The sequence below is a fragment of the Camelus ferus genome, chromosome 32 (assembly GCF_009834535.1).
Source record: "Camelus ferus isolate YT-003-E chromosome 32, BCGSAC_Cfer_1.0, whole genome shotgun sequence".
NCBI lineage: Eukaryota > Metazoa > Chordata > Mammalia > Artiodactyla > Camelidae > Camelus > Camelus ferus.
Window position 1 is genome coordinate 6,329,755 of NC_045727.1, and position 18,787 is coordinate 6,348,541.

At 50.8% G+C, this 18,787-nt stretch overlaps 1 protein-coding gene across 1 annotated transcript in view; it reads right to left on the reverse strand.

The window, feature by feature from the left end:
- Window positions 1–10,636: 10,636 nt before the first annotated feature.
- SRRM4 (serine/arginine repetitive matrix 4) overlaps window positions 10,637–18,787 on the reverse strand; it is a 146,871-nt gene continuing 138,720 nt past the window's right edge. Inside the window, exons 13-15 of the mRNA XM_032471356.1 lie at window positions 15,502–17,210; window positions 13,791–14,183; window positions 10,637–12,686 (exon numbers count right to left, since the gene is read on the reverse strand). Of these exons, the coding sequence (XP_032327247.1) occupies window positions 16,925–17,210 (286 nt within the window). The 3' untranslated portion in view covers window positions 10,637–12,686; window positions 13,791–14,183; window positions 15,502–16,924. The remainder of the gene's footprint in view (window positions 12,687–13,790; window positions 14,184–15,501; window positions 17,211–18,787) is intronic.

Sequence of the window (18,787 nt, forward strand, 5' to 3'; positions counted from 1 at the left end):
CCGGGAGAGAAGTGGGGCTGAGAAGCTAGAAAGCGGAAACCATCAGCATTTATCCAGCACTTTCCAGGTGCCAGGTTCTGTTCTAAGCACTTTAAATGTAAGTGTATTGACTCAGAATCCTCCCTACAGCCCTGAGAGGAAGGGACTCTTATTATCCCCATTTAACAGATGTGGAGACCGAGGCACAGAGCGAGGCTATGACTTCCCCGTGTCTACACACCCGTTAAGCGGCAGAGGTGGGATATGAACCTCAGAATTTGGGCTTCTGACTCCTCTGCTGCTCTGCCTCTGGTAATCCTAGTCACTACCCACATTGATTGAGCACTGAGTGTGTACCAGGCCCAGCACTTTCCTTCATGACCTCATTGCATCCTCATGGTTCAGAGAGGTGAAGCCACCTGCTCCTGGCCACGCAGCTGGCTAATGAATGAAACCTGAGCCAGTGGGACGTGGGAGCCCACGGTAACAACCGGAATTGGACAATATTGCCCAGGCTTGGTCCAGTGTTCCGTCCGCCTGCCTGCTGTCCCTTTCGCCCTGGATGATGCTTGCTGTGTTTCTGGGTCAGGCCAGCCTTCTGTTTTGGGAATCTGAGCAGGGAGACAGCTGCTGGTCATGCTGACGGGGCCACCTGGAGAGGCGTCAGCGAACACACGTGGAGAGTGGTCAGTAAACCCCAGGGGCTGTCAGCAGGCAGGGGACAATACGGAGTCAGCTCCCAGAAAGGCTAGGGAGGGGAAGGGGCCTCCAGGACGCCTCTGAGGAAAGGAAAGACCCTGATGGAGCCCGAGAGGGGGATGTGAGACCCCAGGTCCCGGAACAAGGGTTCTCTTGGCAGCCACCCTCTTGGAGCTTTCACATGGGAAATGCCACAATTAATCCTCGAACAGACAGCTGACGGGGAGGGTGGCATCGCCCTGGATTCCGGGAACTGGGGCCAGGGAGGAGAGAGAGCAGCCTGAAGTCACACAGGTAATGCCAGCGCCAAGACGCAAGTTTGTCAGCTGCTCGATTCTGTGCTTTTTCTTTCTACTGCAGTAAAAAAAACCCCAGTTCTCTCCCTCCCTGGCCTCCCTTGTGCCCCTTCCCCTGCAGGTCCAGCCATAACGGACTGTGGCAGGGGAGGGGGTCGGGGTGGGTCTGCGAGAGCCAAAGGGAGGGGCCCCGGGGATCCCTCCAAGGCCTGGCTCTCAGGGTGTCATTTTTGTCAGATGTTTTACCTGAAGTTCCAGGGCTTTGGAACTGGGGTTCTGGTGGTGGAGGCAGACCCTGGCGGCCTCCCACATGCACTCAGGCTCCGGGTCCAGGAAGACCCGGCTGGAGTTCCCTCTCTTGGACACCCCCAGAGCCAGCTCATCCAACAGCAAAGAGGGAGTGAGGACGCACATATCTTTTTTCCTTCATTTTCTCACCACTCCCCCCACCTCCCGTGGATGACACTAATGGAATTTCCAGCCCCCTTGGCTCCATGAGGGCAGGACCTTTGGGTATCTCGTTCACAGCAGCATTCCCTGTGCCTAGAAGGGTACCTGGTGCATTATAGGAGCTCATTGTGGCCAAGTAGATGTCTTATGATTACTGTGTCCGAGCTGCCTGGCTCACATACGACAGACTCTACACAGGGCATATTAACTAAAAATTCCTGAGTACTTAGAAGGTGCCAGGCACCAAGCTGAATGCTTTCCAAGCATGTTTTTAGTTAATCTTCACAACAGCCCCCCACTGAGAGGTTTGTACTACCATCACCCCTTTTTTTTTAACAGATGAGGAAACTGAGGTTTAAGGCATGACATAACTTGCCCAAGGCCACCCGCTTGTGGGTTCTGAACCCAGCTGTGTCTGAACTTCAAGCCCAGTGCTTTTTCCGCCGCACACACATCCAAACACTGATGACTGACAAACAAAATGAAGACCAGTTCACAAGTTCCCTCCCTAAATAAGTCTATGCCCTCACAATCCTATGCAGGTAATGTTTGTTTATTAAACTCCAGCCTCCTCCTATTATTGGCTCCAAAATTCTCTCCAAATTGCTTCTGCCCTAACTATCTCTATAAGTAGTTATAATAATCATAATAACAGTAAAAATAGCAAACATTGACATTTTGTACCAGTTGTGTTGTATATATCAACTTACTTAATCCTCACCCAAATTACTCTAAGATCAGTATGATTATCTCCATGCACAGATAACGCTATTGAGGCACAGAGAGGTTAAGTAACATTTTCAAGGTCACACAGTGACTAAGTGGCAGAGCTGATGTTCAGATGCAGGCAGTCTGGCTGCAGAGTCTGTGGCCCTAACCACTAGCTGATTCTGTGAATGACAACAACCAAAACAACAAAACAGAAGTGCTCCCCACCAGGATTCAAGACCTACTATGTGCTAAGCTCTGCTATATGTCCTGTATGTCTTCTCTTTTTTCCATTCTCACAACAGCCCAATGAGGAAGTAGACTATTGTTAACCCCTTTTTAGGTTGAAAAGTCTAAGGCACAGCATCTGATCTGAAGCCTGTACTCTGAGCTGCCCAGTGAGCTATGTCACCTGGTCCCCACTGTGTGCCGGCCAGAGCACCAGCTCTCCAAACCCAGATGGACCCAACAGACTGCAGCTGACTTTCAGGTCATGGTTCACCTTTCCCTCCACCTTCTCACCTTTTTCTCTCAAACCTCTCTCCAGCTCTTCTAGATTTTCTCAGCAGAACAAATGACACCAGGGCACACTGACATTTGGGAGCCTAGAGGCTGCCTGGGACCAGCCAGCCAGCCTGGTGTCAACCAGAGGGAGCCTTACGTGACACTGTGAAAGCCGCTCAGAGCCAGCGCAGGTGCTCGTGGGCTCCAGCACCGAGTCTTCCCAGGAGAATGGAGTCAGGGTCAGCTCTCTCCACCCCAGCTAGTGGCTCTCAGGGCCCCTTTACTTATTCCTTTATCAGAACTTCTGACACTTCCTTTTATAACTCAAATAGTTATTCTGAGCCAGAAAACTAATATCTCAACTAACCAGGTTTTTTTAAGAAGTGAGAGTGTCAACATTTACTGCTTATAAAAGACCATAAAACATAGTGGGTAAGAAGGTGAACAGACCCTGTTCTGTTAGCTGTGCTGCTCAGGGCAAGTGTCCTAGCCTCTCTGAGCCTCTGTCTTGCCAGCTGTAGAAAGGGGATAGTAATAGTACCCATCTCCCAGGATAATTGTTGGCACAAAGTGTGAGGGAGACATGGTTGGGGAAGTGGGCACAGGCTAGATGACGTAGGGCCTTGTTGACCCCTCCAAAGAATCAAACTTAGTCCTGAGCGCTTTGAAGATCCATTAACCTGTTTGGATAGGGAGGGTGAGGTGATGAGATGTGAGAATCTAGAAAAATCACCAGCTGCATATGGAGAGTGTATTACAGGGCAAGACTCTGGGGAGACCAGCAAAGAAGATCCAGGGAAGATGGTGGCCTAGGCTAGGTGGTTGGCTGAGGAGAGGCAAAGGGTGGACATAATCCTTGATATATTAAAGGAGCAGAAGCAGTTTGACCACGTGCTTGGATGGGAGGGGAAGAGAGGGTTGCATCAACAGTGTCGCCCAGTTTTTAGACCTGGGCCACCGGGTGGATGTGAGCATGTGAGGACGAGCAGATGCGGGGGAGTGATGAGACGCAGTTTGTTCATTTACTCACTCATTCATTCACTACTTACTTATTAAGTTCTTATGTGTGAAGCACTAGCCTAGGGGGCTGGGGACAAAGCAGTGAATGAAGCAAAAGTCTCTACTCTAGCATTTACCCATAAACGAATAATCAAATCAACAGTTTAAAACCATTTTAGATACTGGAAAGTTTTAGGACAGAAGGAAAGGCTCTTGGCTATCCTTCTGATCTGATTTCCTGCTCCCATCCACCTGCTGCTTCCTGAGCTTAAGTCCCAGTAGCTTCTCTTCTGCCCTTCAGACAGAAGAGCCACACATTTTTCCTGTCCGAGGACCCTCCCACCTGCTGTTTCCACTGCCTGTGACACTCCTCCCCCAGACCTCTGCACCTCTGGCTTCTCACCTCCTTTGTGCCCTTACTTAAATTTCACTCACTCAGCAAACCTCCAACTGCTTGATCTAAAGTCACATTCCCTCCCATTCAGCTGGTTTCTTTTCCTTCATAGCCCTGGCCGCTGGACTGATTGCTACATTATTTGTTTTTCATCTCCCTCTTCCCTCAGAACGAAAGCTTCACGGGGGCTGAGGGTGGGGACTTTTGTCATTTAGGGCTCTGTCACTGACACTTACAACAGTGCCTGGCACGTAGTTGGGAGTCAGTAAAATTTGGGGCACTTGGTAGGTAACAACGCATTCCCTGATGCCACTGTGGTTGGGAAAAGCCACGTGACTAGTTGTGGCCACTGAGCTGTGAGCAGAAGAGACGTCTGTCAATTCCACTTCAAAGCATTTCATGTAATAGTGCAGGACCCTTGGGTGGCTTCCCTTTCCTTCTGCGCTGCGGTCGCCAACACCATCAGTGAGTGGGGTACCCTTGCTGGCCCAGTGGACACAGATAAGAAATAAAAGTTTTTTCTAAAGACTCTGAAATTTAGGGTCTGTTTGTCAGGACCGCATAACCTAGACTACTGTCATTGTTATTCTCCCCCATCCTGTCCTCTTGTGGCTGTTGGTATTGCTTCAAAAGAACTTTCTCGGTGCTCATATCATTCTGAGGGGTAGGTCATTCTAACTCCTCTACCAAGAGACTGGACTGGGAAAGTGGTACCCATTCCTCCCAGCCCGGGATGTTTACACAGAGCGAAGCACTTACGTGGAGGGTAGCTGTGACATCTTTGGGGGAGAGAGAGCTGGAATGTCTGTAATCTTGAGGGCCCCTTTCTCAGATATCTCTGAGGTCAGAGCAGGAGCTGGTTCGACCTGTTGGTGACCATGACATCAGGCAACTGGAAACAGGTTTTTGTTTTGTTTTGTTTTGTTTTGTTTTGTTTTGTTTTGTTTTGTTTGTTTAGGTCCAGAATGACAGCTCTTAGGAGGGCTCGGCCTGAGAGGGTTCTCACGGTTTGTGCTGGGAGGGTGTGGAAGGTTGGAGCCACTGGGGAGGATGCATGGAGATAGACAAGGAGAGATTTAAACAAGATATCGCCGTCTCAGGACCAGCTTGGTTTCACCCTGAATATGAGTTAGGATTAGCTTTAGCTGAGAACAAGAGAGAGTCAAATAACAGTGGCCGAAAGAACAGAGAAGTTTATTTTTTCCTAATATTAAAGTCTAGAGACATTCTGACTGTGCTGGTGTGAAGCCCAGCCCCACAAACTCCTTAGAGACTGAAACCCTTCCGTCTTCTTGCCCCATCTGTATGGGATCCATCCCCAAAGCTGCCTCATTCCAGCCATCAATCATGTCCACCTCCAGCCAGCAAGAAGAAGGAAGGGATGAGGAAGAAGAAAAAAAGCACATAGCAAATCTCTTTTATAGAAATTTCTGGAATCTACCATGCAAAAATTCTGCCTTTTCTTGTTGGCCAAAACTAGCCACATGGCCACCCTAGCTGTAAGGGAGGCAGGGAAGTACAGTCTGTTCTGGGTGGCCATGAACCCAGTTAAAAATTGAGGGGAGGATGTTATTACTATGGATCGAAGGACAATGGCCATCGGGGGGCAACTAGAAACTCTGTCCCATCCAGAGAGAGTAAAGACAGATTTTGCAGATGATTCCTTAAAGGCTTGAAGTTGGGTTCCTTTGAAAAACTGGTGGGAAATATGTACTTCCCGGCACCAAAATGTTGATATTTTCATACACAAAAACTTTACGAGGGATTTCAAATTGTTCACAGACTTGCTGAAGCCCAAGCACAGAGGCCATGGATTCCCTTAGGTGAAGATTGACTTAATCTAATACAGATGGCCAATAGGCGCCTGAAAAGACGCTCAACGTGGCTAATTATCAGAGGAATGCCAATCAACGCTACAAGGAAGCAGCACCTCACACCGGTCACAATGGCCATCATTAAACAGCTTACAGGTGACAAATGCTGGAGAGGGCATGGAGAAAAGAGAACCCTCCTACCCTGTTGGTGGACTGTAAATTGGTGCAGTTGTTATGGAAAACAGTGGGGAGGCTCCTTAAAAAGCTAAAAATAGAGTTGCCGTATGATCCAGCAGTCCCACTCCTGGGAATGTACCCAAAGGAAACAATAATTCAAAAAGACACCTGCACCCCAATGTTCATAGCAGCACTATTTACAATAGCCAGACATGGAAGCAACCTAAACGTCCATCAACAGATGATTGGATAAAGAAGATGTGGTGTATATATATACACAATGAAATACTACTCAGCCATAAAAAGAATAAAATAATGCCATTTGCAGCAACATGGATGGACCTAGAGATTATCATACCAAGTCAGACAGATAAAGACAAATACCAACCAATATCACTTACATATGGAATCTAAAATATGACACAAATGATCTTATTTATGAAACAGAAACAGACTCATAGACATAGAAAATAAACTTACGGTTACCAAAGGGGAAAGGGGGTGGGGGAGGGGTAGTTTAGGAGCTTGGAATTAGCAGATACAAACTACTATATATAAAACAGATAAACAGCAAGGTCCTACTGTCTAGCACAGGGAACTATATTCAATATCCTGTAATAAACCACAATGAAAAAGAATGTGAAAAAAAATATATATATATAAAACTGAATCACTTTGCTGTACACCAGAAAGTAACACAATATTGTAAATCAACTATATTTCAATAAAATATATATATATAAAATGACTTAGTCTAGAAATGGGGTTTGAGGCGAAAGAGACTCCAGGGACAAAACAAACTGTGTGTGTGTGTGTGTGTGTGTACCCAATCCAGCCCCTTTCCATCTGGCAATATGACTCTATCTGATGTGGTTGCTGTTGTTTATTTTGGTTTTGGATTTGAGATTAGATAGTCAAAGGGACCCAGTGTTACGCCTTGAGAAAGCCTTGGACGAGTTTCACTGGCAGCAGAAAAAAGACCAAAAGAAAAACTGGCACCGGGTCATCTGGCCACAGGTTGGCCGTGGTTGCAGAGCAGTGGAGAGCCGGGAGTCTGAGGGCATGGAAACCCCTGCTGCTCTGGGTGGGAACGTCTGAACAGTGCCCCATGTCTTTCCTCTAGGGGATGGATGTGAGAACCACCCTGGTAGAAAATGTGGGTGAGCGTCAGGGTGGGGAATGTGCGTGGGGAGATCGCCAAGTTCTTAAGAGACTAGATTCTTCTAAGTGGAGGAGGTATTTTTGCAGGGCGGCAGCTGGGAGTGCCTCTCTTGAGAATTCGGTGTTCCAAGTGATGAAAGGTGAGAAGAGAGGCTGTTCGACCTTTTGCCAAGGTGACCTGGGACCCTCCCGGAAACTAAGCATGAGCCTATCTAGGCAACTGGGCCAGCCTACCCACCTCCCAACTTTTTTAGGATCAGTAGCCATGACACTAACTCAATCAGGCACCGGGCTAAGTGGTTTAGACGCATCACCTCTGTTAATTTCCATGGTACCCCTATGAGACCAAGACTTTCATTATCTCCATTGGAAACATGAGGCACCTGAGACTCAGAGAGGTTAAACCACTTACATAGAGACACACAGCAAAGTCAGGCTCAATCCCAGGTTTTTCTGACTCCTAAGTCCTCCCTCTTAGCCTCGGCCTTTAAAAAACACATTTTTTTCAGTCCCAGGAAATATCCACCAGAGCCTCACATGCTGCTGATGAATAGCTGGCACTCATATCTGTCGGCCTCACTCCCAGGGAGGGACACAGCCCCTGGTGGGCACAAGAGATCCTGTGCGGGACCTGTCACTGCTTTGTCACAGTCCTCCTAGCCACATTCCCCACCCCCGACATAAAGTAAAAATTAACCGGCTCAAAAACGCATGGGAAATGGAAGGGTGCAGAGCTGGCAACCCTAAGCAGATTCAATTATTTGATAGCCAGCCAGCCAGGGCCAGGGGTGGCACTCCCTGCTGGGCAAAAGGGGAAGGGGATGAGCCAGGCAGATGAGGCTCCTTCCTCGTGGAGATGGCTGCAAACAAGTAAACACACTCACCATGGGAGAGGACTAAGCGCTCTGGAATGAATGTGCAGGGTAGGCGGAGGACAGGCAGGTGGAAGTCATTCCTTGGGTCCTGTACGTGTGCACTCGCCCCTGCCTGGGATCCCTGCCCCTCCCTCCTCCCTCCTCCCTCCTCCCTCCTCCTCTTTCCGAGCCCCCTAGTCTGGGGGTGGGGGGTGGATCTCATTTCCCCAGGAAAGAACCTACATGTCAGTTTCTCTGACGCCTCCCTTGAATCCCCAAGGCAGTTTTAGGTGTCCCTTTGGACTCCCTCTCATTCTAGCGTCTAGCCTCCAGCTGTGCCACTTACTAGCTGTGTGACCTCAGGCCACCAGTCCAGGCCTCCGTTTCTGCATCTGCAATGCTGGCATAAGAATAGTACCTACCTGATTAGGAGTCCTGGGTCCTACACAAGCTGGGGTGGTGCTGCTGCTGTGTTATGAGGACCACGAGGCGGCTTGTACCACCCCGTGGGGTACCAGATCTGGGCGGCAGGAGACATACTCGGTGCCATCTAACTCAGTGGTTCTCAATCCTGGCTTCCTATCAGAGGGCCCTAAGGAGCCTTTACAAGTGCTGTGGTCTGGCGTCCACCCTCGGCAGTTCTTATGTGGGGTGGGTGGGACTCCAGTGTGGGTGGCTCCGGGAAGGTCCCAGGTGATTCTAATGTAGAGCCAGGGTTGGGATCCGCTGGTCTAAGCCCACCTCTTTCAACAGGTGGAGTAACTAGCGCCCAGAGGGGGCTTGACTGACTTAGGTCATGGAGCAAGCTAGCGGACCCTGCCTCTTGGGTCGTTTTATTTTCTGATGTTCCCCCCACCTTCTCTGGTCTGACTGCCTTAGCCCAGTGAAGTGCCGAGCGTGCCCCTGGGGCTGCGGAAGGTGAGGTGCACGCTGCTTCTGCCTCGTCCCTGCCAACCTGGCCGGAAAGAGGCGCCTCTGGAAGAGGGTCCATCTCCCCGGAGACTGGGAGGGGGTGGGGGGCCTGTTCAAGCCAATCTCGGGAAGTACAAACACCAGGATCCCTGTAACTGGGAGCCAGAACACACATAGCAGGGCCAAGACCTCCTTCATGAGTCACCGACGGGTGGCTGGCTGGCGTCACAGGGACCACCTCCTGGCAAATATGCTCTCCCGGAAAAAGTCATCAGAGGCCCTTATGGTGGGAGGGCCAGCTCTGAGCTGAGGGGCTCAAACCATCGGAGGTGGAGAGCTGCCGCAGAAGTGGCCCTGAACCCATGGACCTAGGTTCAAATATCCACTAGCTACGTGGACTTCTATGAGCCTCAACTTTCTGCTCTGTCAAATGGGGCTAAATGGGGTTGTTACGAAGAAAATGAGTTAATGTATGCAAAGGGCTTGGCACATGAGAATTGACTCATAAAAGGCGGCAACAGCAAAAACAACAACAACAATAATAATATTGTTTATTCATGAAGCCTCAAAAGAGGACACTGATTGTTGCCTTAATCAAGCCACTTTGGGAAGACAGAAATCAGTGTGTAGGGGGAAGGGGAGGGAGGGGTGGGCGATGGCACTGGATTTACCCCCAGGGAGGTTTCTCCAGGGAGCTTTTCAAACGTGGGATGGTTGTAACCTGTTTTGTTTGATCTTTCCCCCTTAGCTAATTAATAACCCACTTAGCTGTAAATTAGGGGCTGAAACAGCTTCCCAGGAGGCCTGGGGGTGGGGGTGAGGGTTGGATTGAGACACCTCCTCCTGTCTGGCCCCTGGGATGATGTATATTACCTCTGTGTGTGTCTTTACAATTTTGTTTTGAGCCACAGTGTTTAAAAAAGGAATGAGTTACGAACATTTTAAAAATCAGGAAATTCTATCTAAAAATTCAGGTTCTCCTGAGAAGTTGGGAGACCCCGAGCTGAGATTTCTACCTGGCAATGGTAGAATGGGCTCCTCGGATCGCCAGAGCCCTCACCCTGTCCACTTCCCTCACCTGGCTGCCCCCGTGGGTATTTTCAATCCCTGTCCTCTACGGCAAGAAACTTCCACATTCGACACCGAGAGGCCTCTGCAGGGTCTCAAAGGGCCCCCGTGTTCCAAGCCAGCTGCTTTAGGCTGTTTCATGAGCATCCCTGCCATAGCTCAGCCTCTGGTTAGGAACCAGGAATCACGCTTACTGACAGTCACCGAGTGGTTTCCATGCATCACTTTTTCTTTTTCTTTTTTTTTTTTTGAACCTCCATTCCATGAGTTCCCACAGCTGCCCAGGGAGGTAGCTGTCACTGTCCTCATTCCACAAATATACAAACCAAGCCCCAACTGGGTGTGGTCCTTGCTCCGTGGCACCCTGCTGTAATGGCAGGGTCCAGATTAGACTCCAGGTCTTTGAACTCCCAGTTCAGTGCCCTACACTGAACTTCCTCCTGGGGTCTGGAGTCAGTCTGCCTGGATCCTGTCATCCCTCCGTGGCCCTGGGCAGGTGACTCTGCTCTTCTGGGCCTCAGTTTCCTTCTTGGTAGAAAGGAGGTCCTAATACCTCCACCTAATACAGGGTTGTGCTGAAGATGAAGACAATGCGTGTAACGGGCTTAGGGAAAGGTGGACGTTACTAATGTGTATCTGAAACCAAAATGCTTACAGGTCTGTTTGGAAGAGGGAAGGAGTGAGATGATCCTTGTGACGACCCGTGGCAGGTACTGCCTGGCTGCTCTCTGTCCCCATCTCCCCGCCCCACTCCCTCCGCTTCTGGGCACCCTACACAGACAGAGGACGCTGGGCTGCGTATGAGAACACCATACCATGGGACCTTTTATTGGAACAGAGACATGTTTCGTACAGGCTGAAAAATCGGAAACCTCGGGAAGGTTATGCTTAGCCGTGGACACCAGATATCAAACAAGCCGTGGCCGCTGTGTCGCTGGGTAGAGGCCAGGGTCCCAAGATGTGGGAGGACAGAGGAGCTTCTCCCCCTCTGTTGAGGGTGTGTGGGCAGAGGCCGGCCGCTCAGGCTGAGCTGGGCTGGTGGTGGGTCCCCTGGTTTGGGGTTTTCCAGGTGCGAGTTCCAGCCCCCGAAGTGGAGAAATGGTCCCTGCGTGCACCAAGCCTCCTGGGCTCATGTGGTAGATTGTACCAGGTCTGTGGCCAATGACTGCTTGAGGAAACAGCTGGGAACTGGGAGAGAAAAAAATCCAGCACAAAGAGAAGTCCTCACAGCCTGGGACCGGCAAGAAAGAGCCACCTAGGAGAGCGCGGGGCACAGATTTGGGCAGATCAGAGCTCAGGGGAGCCCAAGCATGTCAGTTCCCCCTTCCTGGGCCTCAGTTTTCTCATCTGAAAAATGGCAATATGACCTACATCACTGGCTTGTATGAACAATTGTACAAAATATGGCCCGACACGCTACATGGTGGTCCAGAGCACAGTGAAGCCATCCTGGTCTTTCCTCTGATGATGCTGGATGGCTGGGCTTGGAGAGAAGCTTATATATACGGCTTTAACCCAGGCCACAAGAGCTACCAGCTGGCAGCACCCAGAGGTCTCCCACACCCGACTGTAGCACTCAGCAACTCCCCCGGCTCTACAAATGAAGTCCATGCCCTACATTTTTCTTTTCTTCCTTGGGAGACACCCTTCAACCTATAGTCAGTGGAAGACACAAAGGACCCTACATCTGACAGTTTGGAACTCCCAGCATCAGAGTTAGAACCCCCTCCTCTCCAGTGTAAGTCAAGCCCCATTTTACAGACGATAAGACTGAGGCCCAAGATCCTCTCCATTTCACCCAGACACACACACACACACACACACACAGGCAAGAGAATCGTGAAGGAATGCTGTTCCAGTCTCTTTGGCTCAGCTTGTTAGAAGATGAGGCATAGCTTTTCTTGGCCAGAGGAAAGGAATTATAATTTTCGTGCTCTTTCTCTCTCTCTCTTCTTTTTTCAAGGAGTTGTGATTTTTTAATAGAAGTTAGTTCGTGCACAGGCATTTTATTCCTCAATTAATTTCCATCGAAATGAGGTTTTCCCGGAGATAACCAGTGTTTTAGTTCCATTTGAGCTTAATTTGTATGACTGAAGCCTCCGTTTCTGCCAATTCCAATTTGCTGGGTGATTCTAACCCTCATTACGTGGGCAATAAATGCCCCCACTGCAGCCAGCCACACCCGGAGCGGAGAGATGGACCCATTTCCAATAGCAATTGAAGGGAAGAGGTGGGGGGGGAGGTCCCTCTCCTCTCCCAATTTCACTCAATAAATAGGAAATAAATTATTAAACAAGCCACGTTCTGATGAGGGGGTCCCCCCCATCATGGTATTTACAATGCAAAACCACTACCACCAAAACAAAACAAAACAAAACAAATCTAAAAAAAAAGAAAGAAAGAAAGAAAGAAAGAAAGAAAGAAAGAAAGAAAGAAAGAAAGAAAGAAAGAAAGAAAGAAAGAAAGAAAGAAAGAAAGAAAGAAAGAAAATTAACTCAAAACAACAGCCACAGAGGGTAGATGACAACTCCATCAAGGTCGCCGGCTCGTGGGTGCAGAAGGGGGAAGGAAGAGGTTGCAATACAACATTGCTTGATGATGCTGTTATCGACTGTAATTTCCCAGCTGGACACAGTTGATCAATGGAGGGGAGGGTGTGGTTTGACGAATCCTGTTTTGTTTTGAATCAGACAAAATTTTCTATTCAGCTGGAGAAGAAAAAAAATGAGGGCGAGACACATGCACGTGCAACTGTTTTGAATAGTCGTGGGAAGGAATACAGCAGAAGAGAAGATTAAAGCGGGACTTGAGAAAAGAAGAAACGGGCTTTCAAACCGCTGGGAGCCCCCCAAACGTTAGCCTGTTCAAGCAAAGCCTTTTGGGAAGGAGGAGGGGTCTGGACACCTGAAGGGACAGGGGCTCTCTGGGACTGAGACCCTCGAGGCTTTCAAACATCTTAATATTCTTTTGCTTCTGAAAGACTGACTTCCCTTCGGACAAGGGGAGAGAGGGAGCTAGGAATGCAGTCAAACCTGGATGAAGAAGAACGTTCCTGGGTGGGGGCTTGAATTAGCTTTTCTGAATCAACTGGAGTTCACGTTGTTGCTTTTCCGTGTTACTCTCAAGATTGAGAACCTCCTAAAAATGTCTGTGGATGTTTTCCTTTTTTCTCTTAAGTCTCAGTGAACTCGCTCTGTCTCTGAAGAACTGCCCAGGCCTTGGGTTAACATTCTGGGTTGTATCTCAAAAACTCCTCCACTTCTGAAAGGGGGAGACTTTGGTCCAGAAAAGGGGGGCAGCTTTCCCAGCTCCACTCACCTGGGGAAACACCCAGGAAGATCGAAGGGCTGCATGTTGCTCGACCTCAAGCCACATCTCCCTCCCATTTTCCATACTGGTTTTAGAGACAGGTCCTCACCATGAGCAGTTTTCAGGTGATCTGTCTCACTCCCTGGGAGCAGGAGCGTAATGGGGCGGAAGTGGGCGGAGGAACAGTAGTGCCAGGGATCGGGGGTTCTGGTTAAACAAGGTTACCAGTGCCCCAACGAGAGTTTTATTTTTGGATGGGGGGAGGGGGGGAGAAGGAAATGTAAAGGAAATTATAGAAACACACCAAGTGACAGGGAGGGACAGAGATCCCCCCCCCCCAGGAGGCATGTAAGCTCTTGCACACTCTGCCCAGGCTACAGGCACTCCCTCGATCGGGCTGCTTGGGTGAAGGCAGAGTAAAGTCACATTGCCAGGGAAACAACCAGGAATGTTGCAAAAGTCTCACCAAACCCAAAGCTGGTCCAGGCAAACTGGCCGTTTCAAGGCAGTAGATCATGACTTTGGAAAGGGCAGGAGCCGTCGCCAGCCAGCAGTCAGAAGACACTGCTAGTTGGTCAGAGAGGCAAGACTGGTGAAGACTTCAGGATCCTGGTTCCCAAGACAGGTTCCGAAATGACCTTCTCGGTGGTGGTGGTGGTGGGGGGAGAACCTCTGGCTGCTCCTTTCATCTTGTTTGTTTTCTTTTCTCATTTCAAAATAGCTATGTACTCTCTCCCGAGATCATGGCAAAAGGCTTCAGCTTTGGGTTCGTGTATCTCTCTCCCAGGATGGGTGATATCTGGTCACAAGGCAGGTGTGTCCACAGAAGAGCCTTGAGATCTCAGAAGGGAGAAATTAGCTAAGGGAGAGTCAGAAGCATGTGTAGCTTGCATCAAACCAATGAGGTATGCTCAAAAAAGCAAATGATCTCGCCCACTGATATATACTCTGGAACAAGTGTGAGATTAAGATGTGCACATCTTGTGCCTCCCTAAAGGCCTTTCTGCAACTTTTGCCTTAGATGCTAACTTTAGACTCCAAACCCCACATGAGCTGTGACTCCATTGTGTCCGTTCAGCACCTTAGCACATAAGCCTCTTGGCTGTTCGCACGTTTTTGATACGTCACGTTTTTGATACATCAGTCAGGGAGCTGGTGCGCCAGATGCTGGGATGCAGACCTGAACTTCACTGGATGTGGACTGAGTCACGAACTGAAGTGCTTCTGGTCCACCTCCAGGACGTCCCGGGGTTAGAGCCCTGTGGGTCTCGCCTTTAAGGAAAAGGGCCAACATCCCCACCCACATCCAACCTCTCAAATCCCATCCATAGAGACGTGAGGAAGACAAAAGAGAGTTGCACAAAAATCATCTGGGAGTCCTCCCTCCTCCCCAACCACACAAACACACATACGCACACGCTCTCCATATAAATAAATAAATAGTTGAATACTGCTAATGGCAACCGAGGGAGAGAGAGAAAGAGAGAGAGGTTACATAAATAAATAAATAAAGATAAATAAATAAAATAAATAAGAGGTTTGCTAGGAGCGCCAGGCAAAGCGGTCCCCTGGAGTTGCTCGAAGGAAGGCAGTCTGGGTAGGAGGCTCTCAGGCCTCTCACTGCTGTCCTGCTAAGGAGGCTCTGTGGCTCCGGAAAGCCTTTGTCTCCATGAAGGGAGACTGGATTCCAGTCTGGGTTCCTGGGTGGGGAAGAGGGTTATTTACAGTTGCTGTACATGCCCCCCCAGGGCACCGGCCCCGTCCCAGGCACCTGCCATCAGGCCTTCTGCGGCGACAGCACTGGCATCCATTAGTCTTGGCGGGGGAGGTGGGGCCCAGGTCTGGGCCAGAGAGCATCATGGAAAGACCAGGTCCTCCACTGCTGCCGGCACCTGGTTCTGCTCTCCCGATGGAGGAGGAACTTTCTCGGTGGCTGCAGGGCAGCCTCTGGTCCTAGGGGCTGATGTGATGGGAAAGACCAAGGAGGGGGAATGTCGCTGCTTCCAAGAAAAAGGATTTTTTTTCACATGTTTCCCCCCTGGGGTGTAAGGTATAAAGAATGTTTGGTCCCTGCTTCCCAAAGCCCCAGGATCCAAAGCTGGGAGCTGTCCTCTCTCGCTCTCTCTCCCTCCCTGCCCTGTCCTGGCTGCTGTTGCCACCACAAACTTGAAACTCACCCGCAAGGCCCCGGAAAGCCAGTCAGCTGGTGAGGGGGATGCCCAAGAGTTTATTTTAAGGATTTTCTCCCTCATGCCCCTGTTCTCAGTGCCTTCCGTGGATGAAGCAGCTGGTGGTATTTGTGTTTTAGAGATCAGCTTACCCTCACTGCCCAGCCCTGGGGAGGGCGGGGAGGTGGGAAGTGGGGTGAGGCAGAAATGAAGGCGGGGCTTTCCCAGGCTGCTAGGAAACTCTGGAACCAGTGGGAGCTACAGAACATTCAAGCCCCTTTCCCCCCAGACTCTCTAGATTTGGATCTTTCCCCCCAAACCTGAGCTGCTGTGCCCCATTCTGGCAAAATTCCTGAGAGGCAAAGGGGATGACTTAGGCTCAGGGTGGGTGGGTGGGTGGGTGCTTGGCTGCACTGGGTAGGCTCCAGGGCGTGGCAGTCTGGGCCATGGGGAGGGGGCAGGCAGGCGCCAACCGGAGGGTAAGGCCAGACTGGCTGGCGCTGGGGCTGGCAGCTGGCCATGGCACTGAGGAATGTGCAGCAGATGGTCCCGTGGAATTAAGTGGGTGCCAGCTAATGGGGCTGAGGCAAATTTGGGAAGTGGGGCTACAGACCAAGCTGTCCTAACCGTCCACTGTGTCCTTTCTCAGAGGTCACAGGGCCCCTGTGAACAGCCAAAAGGCATTTTGTGTAAGTCGTGTGACGGCCTCTCCATGGCTAGGAACTGCTGGGCTCTTCTTCCTGGAGATGCTGAGACACTGGGAGCAGCAGATTGACCCCCCTCCTTTCTGCTTCTGTGACTGGAGAGTCCATCCCCCATCTCCCGACACCTCCCACCAACTGAAATGTCCATGTCCCCTGCTCTAGGACCCAACAGCCGTCCAGCTTTTGCTCCGGCCTAAGTGGGGAAGTGAAAGGCCTGGGCCCCTCTTCTGGGCCAGAGCTGTCCCTGGCCTCCTCTCATCTCCGTCCCCTACCCCTTTGGGGGTCCATACACGTGCAGCCAGGAGACTGGATGAGGGGAGAATGAGGGCAGATGTGACGAATTACCACTGGCCTTTGAATGCCTCCTGCGAGCAGTGGGTTAGAAGAACTCTCTACATTTTCCTGGCCAGGCCCAAACTTTTGAATCATGGGCCCATTGCTTCTTACAAACCTTTGAGGTTTTTTTGGTGCCAACAGAAGGTGGTTCTGCCCATAAGCTCAGGCCTGAACTGAACCCCAGGGTGGTGCGGTGGAGGCTCTCAGCAGCTCGACATAGAGGCTGAAGCCCTGATACCCTCTTTTTCTCCTCCCCAGGAGCGCAGGAAGGACGGGGCCCGGGAGCCCTCAATGTCTGTCACCAGGGAGAATGCAGGGTGGGCAGGGAGTAGGGGAGGCTGGCAGAGAGAAAGGGGCCCCTGCAGGCAGTTGGCTCAAAGGAGGGCCGGTGCTTAGCGCCTCGTGCTGGAGTAGCTGTCCGCAGAGCTGTAGCTCCCGCTGCGACTCCGGCTGCGGCCGCGGCTGCGGCTGCGGGAGCCCAGGCTGGGGCTGCGGGAGCTGCAGCTGCTGCTCGTGCGGGTCCGGCTACGGCTGCGGCTGCGGCCGCGGCTGCGGCTGCGGGAGTAGCTCCGGCTGGCTGAGCGGCTGCTGCTGCTGCTGTACCAGGAGGAGGTGCTGCTGAGGCCACTGGACGAAGAGGGGCTGGGCCGGTAGTAGGGGATGGGGCGTTTCCGGGCACTGCAGAGACCAGAGGGAGAATGCATGAGGGCAAGACTCCTCCCAGCCTCAACCCAGGGAGCACCAGCATCGTCCCAAGAGGCACTTCCCAGTCCCTTAGGAAAAAAATTTCCCCTTAGACTTCTCTTGTGGTCCTGAGAACATCAAGGTGGTCTCAGTCTAGGGCTGGTATGCTTTAAGTGATAGTCTCCCTTTTTTAACACAGCGAGGCTGGGCTCAGAGAGACCCTCCAGCTGGCAACAAAATCTACATCTAAACTTTAATCATAGTTTTGTTTTGCTATTTTTACTTTTACTAGGATATTCTATATATGGCAAATGGCTGATTTTCCATTTCCTGTAGAGAATCAAGTTTCCTTTAGAAATAAATGTATGGACCTCTAAAAAGGGGCATTTCTATTTAAAGAAAATTAAGTAAATAGTACACTTAATAAGCAGAGGAGGCACACGTGGTGGGTGACTGAAGTCTGGGAAACTCTGAATGGGTTCATCCATACGTACTACTTGGGGCTGAGGAAGGAAACCAGAGTCTTCTGGAAATGCCACTCTCTTTATCTCAGCCTTCCTCCAAGTTCACCCCAAGGACACCTCTGAAAGTTAAGGCAGTGGGTGTAGGGACTCCCTTCTGTGCTAGGCCAATGCAGGGTATTGTGTGAGACATCTGAGTAGATGACACCGTCACCCTGTCTCACTGTCTTTTTCCTCCTCCTGGTCACCTCCAGGGAGGAAGCACTGGGCAGCCAGGTTCCCCCTTTCTTTGTGGGACTCTGGACTGAGTGACCCTTGGAGAGCCAGGAGGAAGGCCAACTGATTGTCAAGAGCCATTTTTAAGGCAGCACTCAGCCATTCTCTCCATTTCAAAGCCTGAGAAATTTGTTTCCACTCAGACCTCAGGCTTCTCTTCTAGGCTCTTCTCATCTAAGACCCCACGCGTTATAGACACCTTTTCCACCTAGTATGACCATTCAGTCCCTCACGATGGCACACAGTGGGTTCTGGTGCATTCATATCTTTGTCCCCTTTCATTTCGTCCTTGTGATACTCCTGGGAGTTATTTCCTCCAATAGTTCATGGGTGAGGAAACTGAGATTCTGGGAGGTGAAGAGACTTCCCCAGCTCACCTGGAAAGTGGCACAGCCAGGACTCCACTCCACGGCATGCGTTCTCCCTTACCCACCAGGCCTCCTTCCAAGTCCTTCTGGCACCTAAACAGCGCTGTCTGCCCCTTTACACTTGGTTCTCGGTATAATTACACATGGGTCTTCTTAAGCCTTGCATCTGGGCGTGTGGGTCTGAAGGTGGAGGTCTGTGGCCATTGCCTGGCTCCACCCAGAGTCCAAGTCCGGTTCTATTCCTTGCTTTGGCCCCCGCTTCCAGGCCAGACCTCAGTCTATGGCCCAGCTCTGCCTCCCTGGCCCCAGCCGCATCCATTTTCCGGCCACACCTTTCCCGCCACTCCGGATTCCTCAGGCTGCTCCCCACCCCCTCCACACAGCAATCCCACTCTAGCCCCGCCCCACCCCGTCCTAGGCCATGCCCGCTTCTCCCAGGCTGGTGTTCGGGGTGTTCATTCAGACA